This window comes from Numida meleagris, chromosome 7 (assembly GCF_002078875.1).
Source record: "Numida meleagris isolate 19003 breed g44 Domestic line chromosome 7, NumMel1.0, whole genome shotgun sequence".
NCBI classification, from domain to species: Eukaryota; Metazoa; Chordata; class Aves; order Galliformes; family Numididae; genus Numida; species Numida meleagris.
In genome coordinates this window covers 27,741,949-27,759,089 of record NC_034415.1, presented here as the reverse complement: position 1 = coordinate 27,759,089, position 17,141 = coordinate 27,741,949, and the positions used below count along the sequence as shown (strand labels likewise).

The following is a 17,141-nucleotide window of genomic DNA, read 5'->3' as shown; positions in this document are numbered from 1 at the left end:
CGAGGTTAGGGAGCAAAGTCCTCTAAACGAAGAAACATCACAGCCCTCATAGGCGGTGGCATTTTGCTCCTGAGCACCTTGTTGTTTTTCTGGGTGCCGTGTGGAGGCAGGCAGGGGCTGGAGATGAGATAAAACAGGTTCTGCTCCTCTGTCAGCGATGAGGCCGGGGTGCTGGGTTTGGATCACCCGCTCTTCATCTGAACTCATCCAGTTCCTTCAGTGCACGTTGGATCTGATGGATTGGTTGGAAAATTTCTGATGGCTGAGGCTTTGGCCAGGTTGCAGGTGACACAAAATTAGCCCCTCGTGTGCTGGTTTTGTTCTTGGTCTCATCCATGGCTTCAGAGGGATGCAGGGGTGTGAAACGGGAGGCTCAGCTCAAAGGCTGTGATGCCATTTGGGTTCTCTTGCCTTTTGGTGCACCTCTTCATCCTTCTTTCCTCCTCCTCTTTCATCACTTCTGCCCCCACAAATATCTAAGGCTTAAAATAATGTGCTTGCCTTTTATCTGCCAATAGTCTGACGCGAAGTAGTTGCTCTTCATAGCCATGAATTTATGTTTGGCCTGTTTACTCAGGTGCTAGACTGTATTTCTGGCTGCACAGATGGCAAGTCTAATACAGGCTTCTGGGTTTGACTTTTATGTTTGTTTACATCTTCATGGTACAATAGTTACCCGAAGAGACAAACCGGAAAATTGGAAGCGTTAACCTTGGGCCTAACGCTGAGGTGTACGAAGGGCTCAGAGGTGCCCAGAGCGCAGAGGGGCCTGGGCTGTGCAGCCCCATGGCACTGCTGTCCCAGGGGTGTTTGCTGCTTGGGTCTTCTTTTGTCAACCACCACATCATCGTGGCGTTGTTGGGCAGGTGAGATTTCAGATGTGAAATGCTGGGAGTTGGGAATGGTGGTGCGGCTGTGGCAGGCCCTGCCCTGCTCCTGCTCAGGCCTGCGTGCCCCCAGCTGCCTTAATACAGCAGCTCTCCTGAGAAAAGCGTGGACTTCTAGCAAGTCCTTAATACAGCAGCTCTCCTGAGAAAAGCGTGGACTTCTAGCAAGTCCTCAACGGTGCGCTGTGACACTGTGCTGTGAGTTTTGTCAGTCCTCCAGTGCCAAGCGCAGCCCGTCTATCTACGTGTGAAAAAACAAACAGTGTGAGGTGATGACACGTTGACTGCAATGTGGGAAAGAGCAGTGACACGTTCTTGCTGTGGGTTTTGCTGCGACGAAAACAGTTAAAACTTTTGTTTTTTCAAAAGTTCTGCTAATCCCATACCTCCATTTCCAGAGTTAAGGATTAGGAGGGGAAAAAAAGGGTCCCAGGGTTGGAATGAAATACATGAAGTTAATTTGTGCCTTTGACCTCAATTGCTGAGCTTAATACTGAGTTTCTGGACGTGTGTTGTTCTGGTTTTTTTGTGTGGTCCAGATTCTCAGCTGGCATGAAGTCTAACCTGGTCTAACTCACCTGGCTTTACTGGCATGGTGCAGTCTTCCTGCTGAAGGTTTGGCCTTCTGTACTGGGAGAAAGTTACAGTATTCAATGAGGTTGGCTGCAGCAACAGTGATTCTTTCAGTACCACTGTGCCAGCCAAGTCTTTGCCTTGGATAAAAAGTTCATTTATTTCAGAACCTTTTGGCAGCCTAAGTTTAAAAAGTAGACTTTTTGGGTTGGGATAACAAGGCTTTTGAGAAACATGCTTAAAACTGGAGTACCAAGTGTTCTTATTAAAGTAACCTCCAGTAAAAGATAACTTCCCGGTCCTACTGAAGTCATCTGGGTGACAGGAAAGAGCAGCAGGAGAAAAACTGCTGAATTTTAATGTGCTTTTGTGACTCATATGGAGCCTCACTGGGATGTGCCAGGGAATTCTAGGAAATGTGTCAGTTGCTACAGAAGTGGGTTCCTCAAAATGTGTTTTTAGTGTTTCGTTTTCTTAATGCCTGTTTATGTGCAGCTTCACAGTACGGTGATCTCATATCAGAATATACATGTACTTATGTAATATGCATATGTTAAAATTCGCAGTTATGCAGTGTATATATCTAACTTATGCTTTTTTTTTTTTTTTAAGTGCCTAAAAAGCTTCCTTTTTTGCATTATGGTGAGAATAGCACTTCCAGTGAAACCCATTGCTCCTCTGCATGGGTGGTTGTTCAGTCGTTCCTTGTGCTTCATGGGAAAGCTTTGTGCCCTCAAAAGATGCTTTTTAGGGTCTGTTCTGCTTAGAGCTGTGTTGCTTCGGGTGTGGGCTAAGTAACTTGGGCCCCAAAGGTCCCTAGTAACAGGAGAAGACATGGTTAAATGTGTGGAGAAACACTGTGTTTTGTGTTCCCTGGGAAAAGTCACTTAATTTGAAATAGCTTTATTCTTCAGGGCTCTGTGGCTTCGTGTGGTGCTGGTAAATCAGCCCATGCTTTGAGTTTCTGTCCGCGGGCTGTGTCTAAGTGTGAGAGGGTTTGGTTTTTTTTGCATCTTGAATCAGGATGAAGGTCCCTTTTGTGATCAGACCAGCAGCATGGGAATTAAAAACCCAAAGTCACTGATTTAAAAGCAAACCGATGAAGTTCTTGAAAATAGAGGGAAATCTGTTGGGTTTTTTTGTTTGTATTTTTGAGATAATGATGATAGGCGTAGTAGAAATATATGAAGAACTATTAGATAAAATATAAGACATGAAAAATAGCTTTATGATATGTGTTTGCCAGGGCTAATACCACTAGGGTTAATTATAGGCTGATGTTAGATCAAGGTTCCACAAGAAGGCAGAAGAGCTGGTTTAGAAAACAAAGCAGTACAGCGTGGCTTGTTTTCTTTCTCCTTGCTTCAAGACCTTTCCATCGCTTGTCTTTCCGCAGGTGCCACTTACAGAAGCAGTGGACCCGGTCGAATTGGAGGACTACCTTATCACACACCCCATTGCGGTGGAGTCTGGCCCCTTGAGAGACTTGCTTGAGTTTCCTCCCGATGACATCGAGGTTGTGTACACCCCCCGAGAATGTCGAACGCTCGTGTCGGCTGTTCCCGAAGAGAGGTAGGAGGTGGCACGGGAGCACCTTGCCCAAGGGAATCAGTTGTTCTGCGTTTGAATGTCTGTGAGGGTGAAGCCTGGAATTCTTGCCCGTATGTGCCTGAAGTGAAGATCTGTGCGTTCAAAAAACCGGTGTCACATCTGTCGATTTAAAGATGTTGTTCTTTCCTCTTTTAACAGTGAGATGGACCCTCACGTGAGGGACTGTGTGAGAAGTTACACGGAAGACTGGGCAATTGTGAACAGAAAGTGAGTTCCCTGTGACGTTTGTCAGCTTGATTTCATATTTCAGTTTTCTTCAGGACGACTAGCTGGTATGAGGAGGCTTGGAAATGGTTTTCCTGGCTACTGCTTTCATGTGCCTTGGCTTTCAGTTGCCTCGCTGAGCTGAACTGATGCTTTGTGTTGAGCTGAAACGATGCTTTTTGGTTTGAAAATTAGATGTCATAGACATGAGGGCCCCTTAGGGCATTTTTGAAAATCTAGGCCATTTTCATCAACGGCATCTCCTTTAAAATACAGAGAAAGCAGAGAATGTAAAATTACTTTAGGGAATTAAACTTCCTGTCAGCATTTGCTTTCTTTCATATGTTTTTAGTTCTTTCTGAGAGTTGGAATTATTTTGTGAAGGTGTGAGGTTTATGTGTGCAGACCAACCACCTTAAGGTGCAACATTCTGCAACATTCATCTGTTCACAAAGACACTTTGAGAAAGAATGCAGTTTAAACAAGTGTCTGTTAGTGTTTAAACTGTCGCAGTCCTTACCTAATGAGCTAACTGTTTAGAGAATATGCACTAATTGATAAAAATTAGCTGGAAAGTTTCTGAGTAGCTTTACTTTGAACATGCTCTCTCAGATGATTGAAGGTCTGATGACTCCAAAAGCTATTGTCAGGAGTAAGTGATCCATGTGATGTGCATCACCTAAAAATGACTTGACTACAGCTCCAGCTCTGCCCTTGTGGCAGCTGCTACAATTCACTGGTTTAATGTTGTCCAAAGCACCGCTCCGGAGGATGCTGAAGATAAGCTTTGCAGTGCTAAGATGACCTAATAAAAATGTGGTTTGTAACCTCGTACCAAAAAAAAAAAAAAAAAAAAAAAGGAAACTTGAGAGAGGATGTTTTATTAACTCCCACAGCCATTGTGGGCAGAGTATGGACTGCACAATAGGCTTGGGCAGTGTGACCCACTCAGCAAGCACACCTCGCAGCTTCTCGGCGACTGTTAGTGGAATCTCTAATACCTGGGTGTGTTTCCTGCACGCAGCAGATTTAGTTGGAAACAGTAAAGCTTTCTGTCCTGTGCAGGTGTGGTCTGTGTCGAGGAATGCATGCAGCTAAAGGCATTAGAGTTGCCTGAGTGGGTTGAGGGTGTGCTGAGTGACTGCTGAGCTGCAGCCCAAGTCTTGCTCCTTCGGAAGAGAGGGGCATTTCCATAAGCATCCCTAGCAGTTTTTACTGTGATAAAATCGTGGCAGTGCACTGCATGGAAATGAAAAGGTTGCTGCCAAAGTAGAGCAGAAGCCGAAAAGCTCAGCTGGATAGAACTGAATTGTTTTTCAAAGTAAGATCTTGTTGCCTACCAAATCAGGGATCTGCTACTTGATGATGGTAACAGGTTTCTCTTGATCTTTCTTACTGGATGGTTACAAGTGCTTGGCCGGCTCTGGGGACACAACATCCTGATTACTGAGCTTCAGAAGAACATGACTTCTGATGTGCTGTCCTTTCTCCTCCACCCCAGGGGAAATAATCTTTATTTCAATCTTTCTCTATGGTTCTTCACAACCAAAATGTATTTGGGGACGGAGAAATCTGTCCATTAAGTGAGTCATTTAATGGTATTGGAGAAGGTAAATGAGTTTTCTTTGCTAGCCTGGCAAAAACAATGGAGTATTATTTCAGCCCTATGATATCAGTTTCTGTATGCCAGACTTCTTGTGATCATTGCTGCCATCATTTCTGAAGCCATTTCGGATTTCAAATGAATTTATGCCTATGCTTTCCTCCTTTTTCACCTTCCATTCATTACTCACTGCTAGCGCATCTATGCGCCTGCCATGTCTGTGGTAATTTTAGAAACAGGGCAGGATATGAACAATTAAACGTAGGTGCAACCCCAGCACTACTTTGGAAACTGACTTAGTTTGACTTAAGTCAAACTGACCGAGTTTGTGTTGTAAAGAGGCTGTGGCTCTGGCCATATGTGTGTGTGAATACAGACGTAGTGCCATTTGGTATCCAAAAATTTGTTAGTCGAAGAGATGTGATCTTGTCAGCAACAGCAGACAGATTGTTTACTAGCAAGTGCTCTCAAGCTCTGGAATGCTCTGGAGGACCCAGTTCTGTTTATAAAGATGCTCTGGGAAGATGCTCATTTTAGTTGGAGTCAGAAACTCAAATGTTTTCCAGCATACTCAGAACCTCAGTGCTTCATGCAATCCAGCCTGGAGCTGGTGCATTGGTTTGCATGGTGTTAATATTGTCTGCTCCCGGCCAATTTCAGCTCCTGCAGAACCAGTGGCCTTCCATCCCCTCGTTATTATCCTGTCTTAAGCTTGGCATCACAATCGCTCATTTTATGATGATCTTAATTGGGCATTGATAATAATTCCTTGGACATCACCCAGCACTGCTTAGAGTTGAACAAAGTCACACTGTAGTACAAGAATACTGGTTGTTGGATTATTACGCAGCTACAGTGGAGAGTGACTGGGAACACTGTTTGCAGAGAGCAGTTTGTGCTTTGAGATGACCCTCGCTGCTGATAATGGGTTTGTTCTGTAATTCTGCTTCTGGATTTGGGGTCAAAAATAATGCTAAAAATGCGCTTGAAATACTTTGTTTTCAGGTATCACAAATTGGGAACTGGATTTAATCCCAACACTTTAGACAAACAGAAGGAGAGGCAAAAGGGGCTCCCCAAACAGGTCTTTGAGTCTGATGAAGCTCCAGATGGCAACAGTTACCACGATGAACAAGTAATGTACCTTTCGAACCTTGCTTCCTAAACCCTAATTTGTAGTTGTGTTTGAAAAGTGCAGTCCCTTTCCCACTGTAAGTTGCTTTTAATTTGTTGAATCTCAGGATGACCTTAAACGACGCTCAATGTCGATTGACGATACTCCCCGGGGCAGCTGGGCGTGCAGTATTTTTGATCTGAAGAACTCCCTTCCAGATGCCCTTCTCCCAAACCTGCTGGACCGAACCCCGAATGAAGAGATTGACCACCACAATGAAGATCAGAGGAAGTCCAATAGGCACAAGGAGCTTTTTGCACTACACCCGGCGCCGGATGAGGTATTTTTATGTGTATGTGGGTGAGATTAAAAAAGTGGTGGATATAGCGAATGTGAAATCTGTCAGTCTGCCAATGATTCAGAGGAATCAAGATCATCTCTTAAATTTCCTTGAGAACCTTAGCTATTTTGCTGGAGTCGGGTGTTTTTCAGTATGTTATTTGTTTTCCCTTATGGCTGTCCAGTCCCTATAACATAGAAACATTAGAGGGATTTAATTTGGCGTATTAGTGGCTGCTGGTGATTGCAACACTCTGGTAAGCTTTAGATTAGATTGATGCTAGTGTCTTAGAAGGAAAAAGCACTATGTGTACTTGTATCATAATGGTATTAGTGGTTTGTACAAGCGTTGTCTCTTAAACTGCTGTTCCTGTGACACGTTTCAGGAGGAGCCTATAGAACGACTTAGTATTCCTGAAGTACCCAAAGAGCACTTTGGCCAAAGACTCCTGGTGAAGTGTTTGTCTCTTAAGTAAGTATCACTCCAACAAACAGCTGCATTACAGAAAGTGAGAATTTAAATCTCCTGTTGCATCCACATGCTTCTGGGATAACTCTGCTACCTTGTTTAGTATCCTTAAAGCGTTGTAACTTTGATTTGGTCATAGGCTTAAAAGGTTAATTGGCCTTTTTTTGCATTCTTTTTCAGCCAATCTGTGGCTATACCTGTCCCATATTACTAGCAGACACACCTTCACTGTGCTTGTGTAGGGCTCTGCAATTGGCCAGCCATTGGTATTCAGCTCTGTAACAAGGATATTTAAGTGGGGCAAGAAAAATAAATTGAAAGTGCTTGAGCCTTAAAACGTAAGACTAACACGTTACAATGTCAGAAAATCAAAGATTTGTCGAAGTTTAGGCTCAACAACCTTGACTGTGTCCCTTTAAGAGTGAAGACTTTATATACTTAGCAAGCATTAACTGGAGGAATAGAAACCTGTTAAACAAGTTTAATGAAGTGGAGCTCCTGAATGTAGGGTTACCTGCAGCTGGTTCATTGCCTATAACTCTTCTCTAATAACACAAGGTAAAATTTTACTGTTATTCCCTTGGAGAAATAAAGTACAAAACTGATTTTCCACACTGCTGTATTCATCTTCTGTGTCCTCAGTTAGGTCAACCCTTCTTATTAGAGAGCTCCAGTTAGACTACATTGCAGCTCATAACTGAGATATATGTGTGGGACATATCTCCTGCTTGTAGAGTAATCCAGGACCTAATATAGCCATAGAGATGAACTGATTTTGCAGCCTTTTATGAACTGGAACAACATAATATGCAGTAGCAGTGGAGCTTCCTCTCCAAAGGATGGTGTCTGTAGCATAAATAAGTTAAATTCTGGAAATTTATGATTTCTGCTATTTGAGCTGACTGTAAATTTACATCAAATCTGCCAAAATACGTGCTTGTTTGTGTACCACAATAATCTCTGAAACTTTATTTATCGTTTTAATAGCCAGCATCCAAGATTGTGCTATCTTAATGGCGCAAGAAGAAGTGTGTAGTCTCTTCCCCAGGGAGTTTTTCAGTCAGAGGAGAAACGTGGGTAAAAGTGAAGGATTACCTTTCTCCTGAAGATGACCTAAGGCTCATTTTCAAGTTAATCCCACTTTCATGGTAGAACTAGGGAAAATACCTCTTTGATGATGTAGTCCTGTATGTTCTGCCTGGTGGCAGAAAGAGTTCCAGGCTGAAAAGCCCTGAACACAAAGTGTTGGGGGATGCTGCTGTGGATTAAGCATTAGTTGCACGGGCAGACTGTGCAGGCAGAATTGCATTTCAGTCTGTACTTGGTATAGGAATGAGGACAGGTGAGGACTGGGGGGAGGAAAAAAGGGAGTGAGACCTCCCTTTTCAACCCAGGAAGCCATTGGGTTGGCTCTGCTACGTCTGATATCTTAACTAACTGTGCTTGGCGATGGCTTTACCCAGGCAGGATTTGGGAAGCGGGCTGATGATTATTCTTTCTTACGAAATGCAAGTCATTTGATTCTATGTGTTTCTTTCTTTCAAGATTTGAGATAGAGATTGAGCCCATTTTTGCGAGTTTGGCTTTGTATGATGTTAAAGAAAAGAAAAAGGTAGGTTTTCTATTGCTTTACATTTCAGCCCAGGCATTACAGATTTGTGTTATAAAATAGAGGGGTTTCATTCTGAAAACAAACTCTCCAGGAAGACAGTGAGATACAAGTGTTTGAAAGAGTGATGAAGGCATTTCATCATGAGCTTCCTCACGCGTTCTTCTTCTGCTTAGTTAAGCAGTTGAAGTATAACTACTTTTCTAAAAATATTATTTAATATGTGAGTGCCCGAAATCGGTATATATATTTTTTCCAATCTTGGCTTTCAGAAGTCTTTTCCCCAGAGAGAATTTAATCTCAATAAAAGGTTTCAGTTATTTAAGTTTTTATGACTTTCTTTTTCTCTTCTTTGCCATTCAGCACGTTGTGTGTCCAAGTAATGTTCTAATAATGCGCAAGAAAGTTAGACGTGCTAAAATTGAAACAAAACTCAGCAGTCTCTTCAATATCTAAGCTCTAGGAAATACAAAATTCATTTATTCCCTATTTATGTTCTATCTTTAATATTTAAAGAGTCTCTTAGTTTTCCCAATTCAAGATATTAGCAATAGCAGAGAGAAAAATGTTAAAAATATGCATTTTGACATTTATCTCTTTAAGACTTGAATTTAATGCATTGAGTTTTAAGTTGTGTAGATGAGAGCATGCGGAATATTATGTGAACTTTGTTTAATATTTAAATCACATTTCACAGGCCAATTTTATCATTTCATTACTCCATTTTTCCCCTCTCTTAGTCAGTTCTTTAGTGACCTCTGGTGTTGATAACCAGCTCACATTCATGTTGGCCTTGAAGCCTTGGTGCTGTAGAGGATTTGGTGTTTCAGTGTGAAAATCTCACTGTCTCCTCCAGCATGGTTGTTATTTTTTTTTTCCTTTTTCTCTGAATGATCTTAAAGATCATTTTCTATTTTAATATTTTGATATTTCAATTCAGATAGCAGTTGTATTTCCTGATCCTGTGATTTAACTGCATACCTTACAGGAGGAAGACAAAACTGTGTTAGCAGTGTTTATTGTTTGCTCCTCTTTTTTTCTTTTCCTACTGTCCTGCTCTTCTGTCACACTTTCCTTTTTATGCTTGGGTTTGAAAGGAGGTGCTGTTGGTGCTTTTTCACTTGTGTGTTAAAATTACCCGTGGTGTTTGTGAGGATTTCACAGCAAATAGAAAGAACTGATGCTGACACTACCCAACTCCTTCCTCAGATTTCAGAAAATTTCTACTTTGACTTAAACTCCGAACAAATGAAGGGAATGCTCCGCCCACACGTCCCCCCTGCTGCTATCTCCACGCTGGCCAGGTCTGCCATCTTTTCCATCACCTACCCCTCTCAAGACGTGTTTCTGGTAATAAAGGTAAGAAAAGCTTGAGAAATTTTTATTACTGTTGTCACTTCTATTTAGATTAAAGTAAAACCAAGTGCGGATGACTCCTCGACTTGGTATTTACACTTGGAGAGCAGTATTTTATTCTCAGAAGCCGGAACATTGGAACCACAAATTTTTGTTTTCTTTCAAATCCTCTCACTTGGTCCATTAAGTTCTGTTGTAATGGGAGCAGTTCAGTGGAGGTATACATTACTATTATTGAAAAAGTGCAAAAAGCACATAGCTTTGCTTGACATAGAGCAGCTTTCTGGAGTCTGACCTTGATTTTCAGGTGAAACGACATGCTGGCTTCTTAAAATGATGGAGAAATGAATCATTTAAAAATATATCTCGATCGGAATCTCCTTTGAAAAAGATAAATGGCCTTAAGTCAGATTTTCAAATGTCTTTACAGATTTGAATTGCTGAGAGAGTGTGATCCATACTGAAATTACATACCTCATTGGTCACTCCTGGAATAAAGTATAGAAAGATGGAAGTTTTCTCTTGTTGTCATTTGTTTGAAAGAGCACAGATGTGTTACTAGTTCAGTCAGGCATTTGAATTAGTCTCTGCACCAGTATTATCCTACTCTAAAGAGGATTTGATGCATACTTTCAATTCACAGACAGCAGCTGCCTTGCTTTCTAGCAAGGTTGACGCTGTTGTTGACTGTAGGTTGTACAAGTTCTTCTTGAACTGCATCTTACATGTAGTGTAAGCTTTTGAAAATGAATTAAGGCTTTCTAGCATGGCAGAAAATTCCCAGATGACCAAAAGGCTTTCAGTGTTTCGGGGAATAATCTGATTTCCATTTTTTTTTGTCTCTGAATTCCTTCTAAAAATCACGTCTTGCCTGCGTACACACATTCATTCTTCTGATTTTCACAAGATAGGAGGATGAGATAACCCTGTGTTTCTGAAATGGGGATCTGTCCAAAAGAGCTTGTGACTGCACATTAGTGCTTGTAAAACCAGTGATCCAAGAGGAGCTGGTAGTAATTTACTTAAGTGATTTTCTGATTTGATGATGAAAAGGATAAAGTCAAGGATAAAGAAGACAGATGCGTGGTGTGCTTTACCAGGTGAATTTTTGCATGGGACTTCTTGTTATTCACTGTGAAAGCTCTTTTTATACAGCTGCTATTGCTGGCATAAACTCGTTAGGGAGCGTAAGATCTGATGGGAAGTAGCCTTTGTTCTTTATATTGTATGGCTTCTTGTACCTGTACTGATTGATGAGCACTTCATGAGCATGGGAGATGATTAAAGATGCTCTAGTCTAACAATAGCACGTGCACAGTAGCAGGCATGAAATGCAGGGCCAGGATGCTTCTGAAAGAAACAGTCTGTGTGCTTGTGCTAGGGAAGGTATTTCTATCAAAGGCTGGGTTTCTTGCTAAGTGGGCATTGACTTATTCAGAGGCTTCAGAAGAAAATATGTACCCTTTGGCTACTATAATCCATTGTTTGATTTGAAAACACACTGATTTAGAATAGTGTGTCTTAACACAGCAAGAGTCACCTTTTTGTGATACTGCAATAGTTCCTTAATAAGGAAGCCTGAAATGAGAACTATCTTCTGAAAATGAAGATGCTGATGGCAGTGCAGGCTGTCTGTAAGACCTCAGAAATGAGCTGAAAGTGGCTCTGGAACATACCAAACCAAAGTGAATTGGTATATGTTCCCTCTGAACCTATATTTTACTCTTCTGATTTAATTATAGCTGGAAATCTGGGAACTTAATGGCTCTAACAAATTGAGCGTAGTGGTTGTTCCTGACTCACAAAGGGAAATCAAGCTTCAGCTCTTCTGAAAGAATGTTTTTGTTTCCTCGTGTTTGTTTAATTTAACAATCCTTGCTGGATACATGTCCTTATAATGGTTCATTTTCCCTTCTCAGCTTGAAAAAGTATTACAGCAGGGAGATATTGGGGAATGTGCTGAGCCTTACATGATTTTTAAAGAATCCGATGCAGCAAAGGTAGGATTTTTTTAAAATTGTTGTGATTAAATTTGGCTATGAGCATTTTAAGGTGTTTTGTTATTAACAAATTGAACGCTCTCGCATTGTTTTCTTTCACCTTGATCTCAACAGTCATTGATGTTGCTCCTGTTATTAAAAAGATCCATTTTTAATTAAGAAACTTGTCAAATTCTGAAAGTCAGAGAAGAGTCAAAGACTCTTGAATCTTGATGCCACGTAGGGAAAGAATAGCTAAAGGTCATCAGTTTTTGTAGCTGACAGAGGAGATGTGTGGTTACCATCAAGCTCAGTCATCTGTAATTCTCTGTCCCAAAGGATCAGCTCTGTGCTTTTAGCTTGGTCAATTGGAGGCAAGTTTGGATGTGAATTTGCAATAAGATTGCAACTTGTCCGCTGCTTATCTCCATCATAGTACCTCTCCCTTGCTTTAGAAAGGTTATAACCAGATTAAATACGTTAACAGGAGATTGTCCATCAGGGCTGGTTTTGACTTACAGTGCAGTTCTGATTCTTTTTTCCACTGTTTTCTCTTCATTTTTCTTTTTTGCAAATATTCTCAAGGTCCGTACTCAGCAGCAGGATAAAGCTTTTGTTCTTACATGAAGTAAGGGTGGATGAAAAAATGTGTATTTTAGTGTTCTGTTTTTTTAATTAACATTCCTTTAATTCTTGTCTTCAGCAGTTTGGGCATTGTCTTCTAAAATGCAGTGGATAGACTGGGCTAGCCCTGAAACACTAACAAGGTTGTGCTTTCCTAAAGTTCTAATGTGTCTTTATCTGAAGAAGCTAAAGATGCATTTTTTTTTTTGTCCATACCACTATATCACTGCACCACATCGTGAAAAACATCTATCTTTCACCTGAGGTATTTAGCAAACAGGAGTAAAAACCTCTAAATTTGCTGTGTTTGACAAGCTGCAATGTGCCTACGTGAAGTTTAGGATTTGGATTTGCAGGGAATGTAGGTGTAAAGGTGATGATGCAAGGTCTCCTTTGCAGCGAGGTGCATGAGCATGTGCTGAACTAGAAGAGCGCAAGTAGCAGAGCTTGCTGTTGTTATCGAGCTCTCTCTCAATGGATTTTTTTAAGGAACTGAAGCAAAAAGTTGCTGCTTAAAATGCAGAGTTGTGGCAAAGTCCTTTCTTACCCCTTTTTTCTTACCCCTTTTTTCTTAATAGCACGAGTATTGTACTGCTTAGTTCAGGAATGTTCTCTGCTTCCCATTCGGTTCCAGGTGATGTTGAGCGCCTGCTGCACAAAATCACACTCAGAGAGGTCATTTCAGACTTCATAGAGTAAAAATCAGTTTTTGTTGGAAGGGTATTGGGCCAGATGAGCTCTCTGGGATTGTACAGGCTATGGAGGAAGCTGAAGAGCACTGAATCAGCTGCTCTGGCTCTCAGGTTGTCCTGTGCCTGGTGCTGTCGATTGGAAGCAGAAGTCTGTGTAATGCATAGTGATGCCGTTGTTATGTAGTGATTTTGTTAAATGAACCTTTGCTTCTGTTCCTCTCTTTATAACATGTTTGGGTTTAATCTTTTCTTTGCAGAATAAAGAAAAGTTGGAAAAACTGAAATGCCAGGCAGAACAGTTTTGCCAAAGACTGGGCAAATATCGAATGCCTTTTGCCTGGACAGCCATTCATTTAATGAACATTGTGAGCAGTGCTGGCAGTTTGGAAAGGGATTCCACAGAAGTAGACGTTGGCACAGGAGGTAAAGTGTGTGGCATCTGCAAAAGTGAGTGTGGACAAATCCAGAGTATACAGAAGTCTTGATTTGCACCCTGTATCTACCATTGCTCCTTTAATCCCATTTCCCCCCCTGCCCTCGGGTCATGGTTGAAATAAAACAGGAAAGTCCATGATAACAAATGGATTTATCTTTCAAGGATTTTACAAGCAAACCATCTGTTATATTATTTAAAACCAGGCTTTTAAGTGAGGGAGCGTTACAGGCTGATGAACATTTTCCGAAGGAGTGGATTAATCTTTGCAAACCACACAGCTCATCTGAAACTGCTCTTCAGCATCCCCAAAACTGCCAACTTCATCATCTTTCAGAGCAAGGGAAATACATAAATCTCCACACGATAAAGACTTTTATAATAGCAGCAAGGCACTGGGGTGAGGTTGCTGTGAGAGGAGCAGAAGTAGTCGGCTGTGCTTCATAGCCTCCTGATGCCTCAGGAGTGTGATTGTCTTAGCATAACCACCTCTTCTATCACGCTTATTGCATAATTTCCAAAGGCAGCAGCTATCTTCTTGCGTAGAAAATCCTGCTTGGAACAAAGATAGGCTCTTGGACAGTTGTCTTGCTTTTCTTTTTTTTTTTAATTACTCTCCGTTTCTGTTTTTTTTTTTTTTTTAATTTTGAAGAACGCAAAGGATCGTGGTCAGAGAGACGGAATTCCAGTATCGTTGGGAGACGTTCCTTAGAGAGAACCACGAGTGGTGACGAGGCTTGCAATTTGACCAGTTTTAGACCAGCTACTCTGACAGTGACAAACTTCTTTAAGCAGGTATTGTATGAAACTACCCTACGTAGAAAGATGCTAATTGGTCAGAGTGATTGGATCATGAGAAATGGGTTTAGATCTGAATGAATTCTTTGTGATGCTTTCAGTATGTAAGGTCTGTTCTGTCATCATGGGATATCTTTGAACAACACACTGTGAGCTCACTACATTGTTAGCTCATCCTGCCACCACCAGGTCTGCAGTCGATAGGTGGATTCTTTCAGGAATTGCACTGTTGAGTAATTACATTACAGAATTTGGAACTGTTAGCTGTTTTTGACTTGAAGAATGAACCATCATTATGGCACAGTGACTTAACCACTCAAATAGAAATGGTGCAGAAGAATGACCAGAAGAATGACAGTTTGTTTTGCTCCAGGTTGTTCTAATGTGTGCTGGAAAAATCATTGTTTGCCCTTTTGGTAGACATATTTAGCATAATGTTCTTAGAAGCAAGTGCACAAAAGCTGAGGATAACTTTTTGGGGTTAGTGTGTCACAAAAAGTATTCCAGATAGTCCTAGTGCATAGCCTCTGTCATGGTGCTTGCTTGACACCGTTGTAGATGACAGAGAATCCTGCTGGAACATCAGAGGGCTCAGAAATGGGTTCATCAGTGTAATTTGCAGTTGGGACATCCAGTGATGTCCAAGAAAACAACATTTCTCATGCTTCTTTGCCAGTTGGCAGCTCTTCATAACCAGAGCTTGGGATTTTCCTGAAAAGCAGTAGAAAATATGATTAAACAGAATAAAATCTGTAGTTAAGCTTAGAAAATGGTTTCAGTTCATTAATTTTCTCTAAGGTTTGCTTAATGCCACATCTGGTTAAGGAAAATTATTGTTTAAATGTCACCTTCGTGTATAAAACGGATTTAATAGTGTACAACCAGATATTTTTTGGACTGATTCCTTGATCATTGAGATTGCAAAGATGTGGGTTCTATATACTGAAAGCTGATTAAGCTCTCTTTCTTTTTCTGACTGTTTTGGTTGTGTGCCAGTTTCACTGTGGGTAGCCATCCACATTCTGCTCTTAAATTCAGTAATGTAAAGAAGGAGAAATATCATCCAGGGCATGAAGTTATACTGTATATACATGTAAATGAGGGGCCTCTTTTGCTCAGTGCTTTTGTGAAACTCAGTGTAACTGAAATTGGGTCCTGCAAATGGTATCTTCGGGGCCTCAGCAGCACAGAACAGCACAGGAAATAGCTTTTAGAAGGATGTTAAAGTCTAGTTCTGTCTTGTATCTACTCAAAACTTAATAAGAAAAGAAAAAAGTATTGCAGTATTGCTTGCATAGCTATTCCGTTCACTGACCTCTTTCTGCATCCCATTTAGTAATGTACACCAGTTCAAAGCTGGTCATTAAATTAGTAGTGACTTACAGAAGCACATATGTGTTTACTATGTTGAGGTTGTTTTCACTTGACCACTTATTTAAAAATTGCCAAACGCTGATTTAAGATTTTGAATTTCTAATTCTTTTTCACCTTTTATTTTTATCTTCCCTCCTTTACTCCCCTCAGGTACAATTAGCCAAATATAACTGAGCATTTTCTCTTTCCATTTGCTTTTTTCTTCTTAATGTGTTTTATTACCTTTATTATGGGATGTCTTCCTACTTTTGGACAGTAGGAGGGTAGCAGAGTGACATTTTCTATAATGTTATAACAAAATTTTGAACTACTAGAATGTGACACAAGGAAGATTGACAACAAAGTCCTTCCACTTCCCACCCTTTCTTAAGAATGCTTTTGATAAGTAAGACTCTGAGACTCATACTGAAGGAAAAGCAGAGGAAAAGGAAGGAGGATCACCATCTAAATGATGGATATTTTTTCAAGCTATTATGCTTGCTAAAAAATGGATATTTTGGAGAAAATCTTCTAGCGACCATTCTCAGTTTTAAAAAGGATAATATTGATGAGGAGACAAAAGGTTTTCAAAGAAAAGTTCCTGCAGCTGTCATGATGATTAATAAGATGAAAAGGAAGGAAAAAGGATGGAGAAATTAACGGTAATTCAGCGTGTTAATGTTAACACCTTGTTCTGGGAAGGTACATTTTGATGCCAGAGTTAAGAGGCTGGTGTGCATTTGATGGTTTATTCCTATGTCCACAGTCCTTAAGAGTTGTGTACATAATCCATTCCTTCCCAACACCCTACAGGAAGGGGATCGCCTGAGTGATGAAGATCTGTACAAGTTCCTTGCTGATATGAGACGGCCGTCATCGGTGTTACGGAGATTGAGACCTATCACAGGTATTGAACAAGATCTTTGTGGCTTGGGCACGCTAAGCATGTTAGTTAGTCCTTCCCAAGTTCTACCCAATTCTTAAAAGCAAGCAGGTGAAAGAAACCCTAGGAAATTATCGGCAGTAATCCTTGATAGACCAATAGCATTTTTATCTGACAGTTTCTTTCACTGCTTGTGAGCACTTGCAGCTTTTGCCACGCTGAGAGTAGCATCTGTGAGAAGAGGACACAAAACTCCAAAGCCCTAAATCCCATAGTGGCTGAAGAGACTCTCTTTTTCTGAGGGAAGCACCACTCTCCAGCTGAGAGATGTGTGCTGGCTTTCAGTTGGTTAGTAGGAAGAGACTCCACCTCTATTTGAGAAAGAAAAATAGAAATGCTAGCATGCCAGCATTGAAACATCACCAGTCCTTGACCTATGCTATTCCTGACAATATTTACTTAACCTGTTCTTAAAAATCTCCTGTGACAGCAATTCTGCTGCTTCCTTAGATCTTTTCTCCCCACACTCACCGGTCCCTGCGGTGAGGTTAGGTATTAAGAAAACTTTCCAAGATTATCTTTCTGAAATGTAATCTGACTATGGTATGTCATGC

At 41.0% G+C, this 17,141-nt stretch overlaps 1 protein-coding gene across 7 annotated transcripts in view; it reads left to right on the top strand.

The window, feature by feature from the left end:
* DOCK7 (dedicator of cytokinesis 7) overlaps positions 1 to 17,141 on the top strand; it is an 89,581-nt gene that overhangs the window by 17,284 nt on the left and 55,156 nt on the right. For all 7 annotated transcript variants that reach the window (XM_021405182.1, XM_021405178.1, XM_021405177.1 and 4 more), the window contains exons 3-13: positions 2,857 to 3,032; positions 3,210 to 3,278; positions 5,884 to 6,013; positions 6,120 to 6,332; positions 6,718 to 6,803; positions 8,346 to 8,412; positions 9,619 to 9,768; positions 11,685 to 11,765; positions 13,318 to 13,483; positions 14,146 to 14,288; positions 16,458 to 16,551. In XM_021405182.1, the coding sequence (XP_021260857.1) occupies positions 2,857 to 3,032; positions 3,210 to 3,278; positions 5,884 to 6,013; positions 6,120 to 6,332; positions 6,718 to 6,803; positions 8,346 to 8,412; positions 9,619 to 9,768; positions 11,685 to 11,765; positions 13,318 to 13,483; positions 14,146 to 14,288; positions 16,458 to 16,551 (1,375 nt within the window). The remainder of the gene's footprint in view (positions 1 to 2,856; positions 3,033 to 3,209; positions 3,279 to 5,883; positions 6,014 to 6,119; positions 6,333 to 6,717; positions 6,804 to 8,345; positions 8,413 to 9,618; positions 9,769 to 11,684; positions 11,766 to 13,317; positions 13,484 to 14,145; positions 14,289 to 16,457; positions 16,552 to 17,141) is intronic.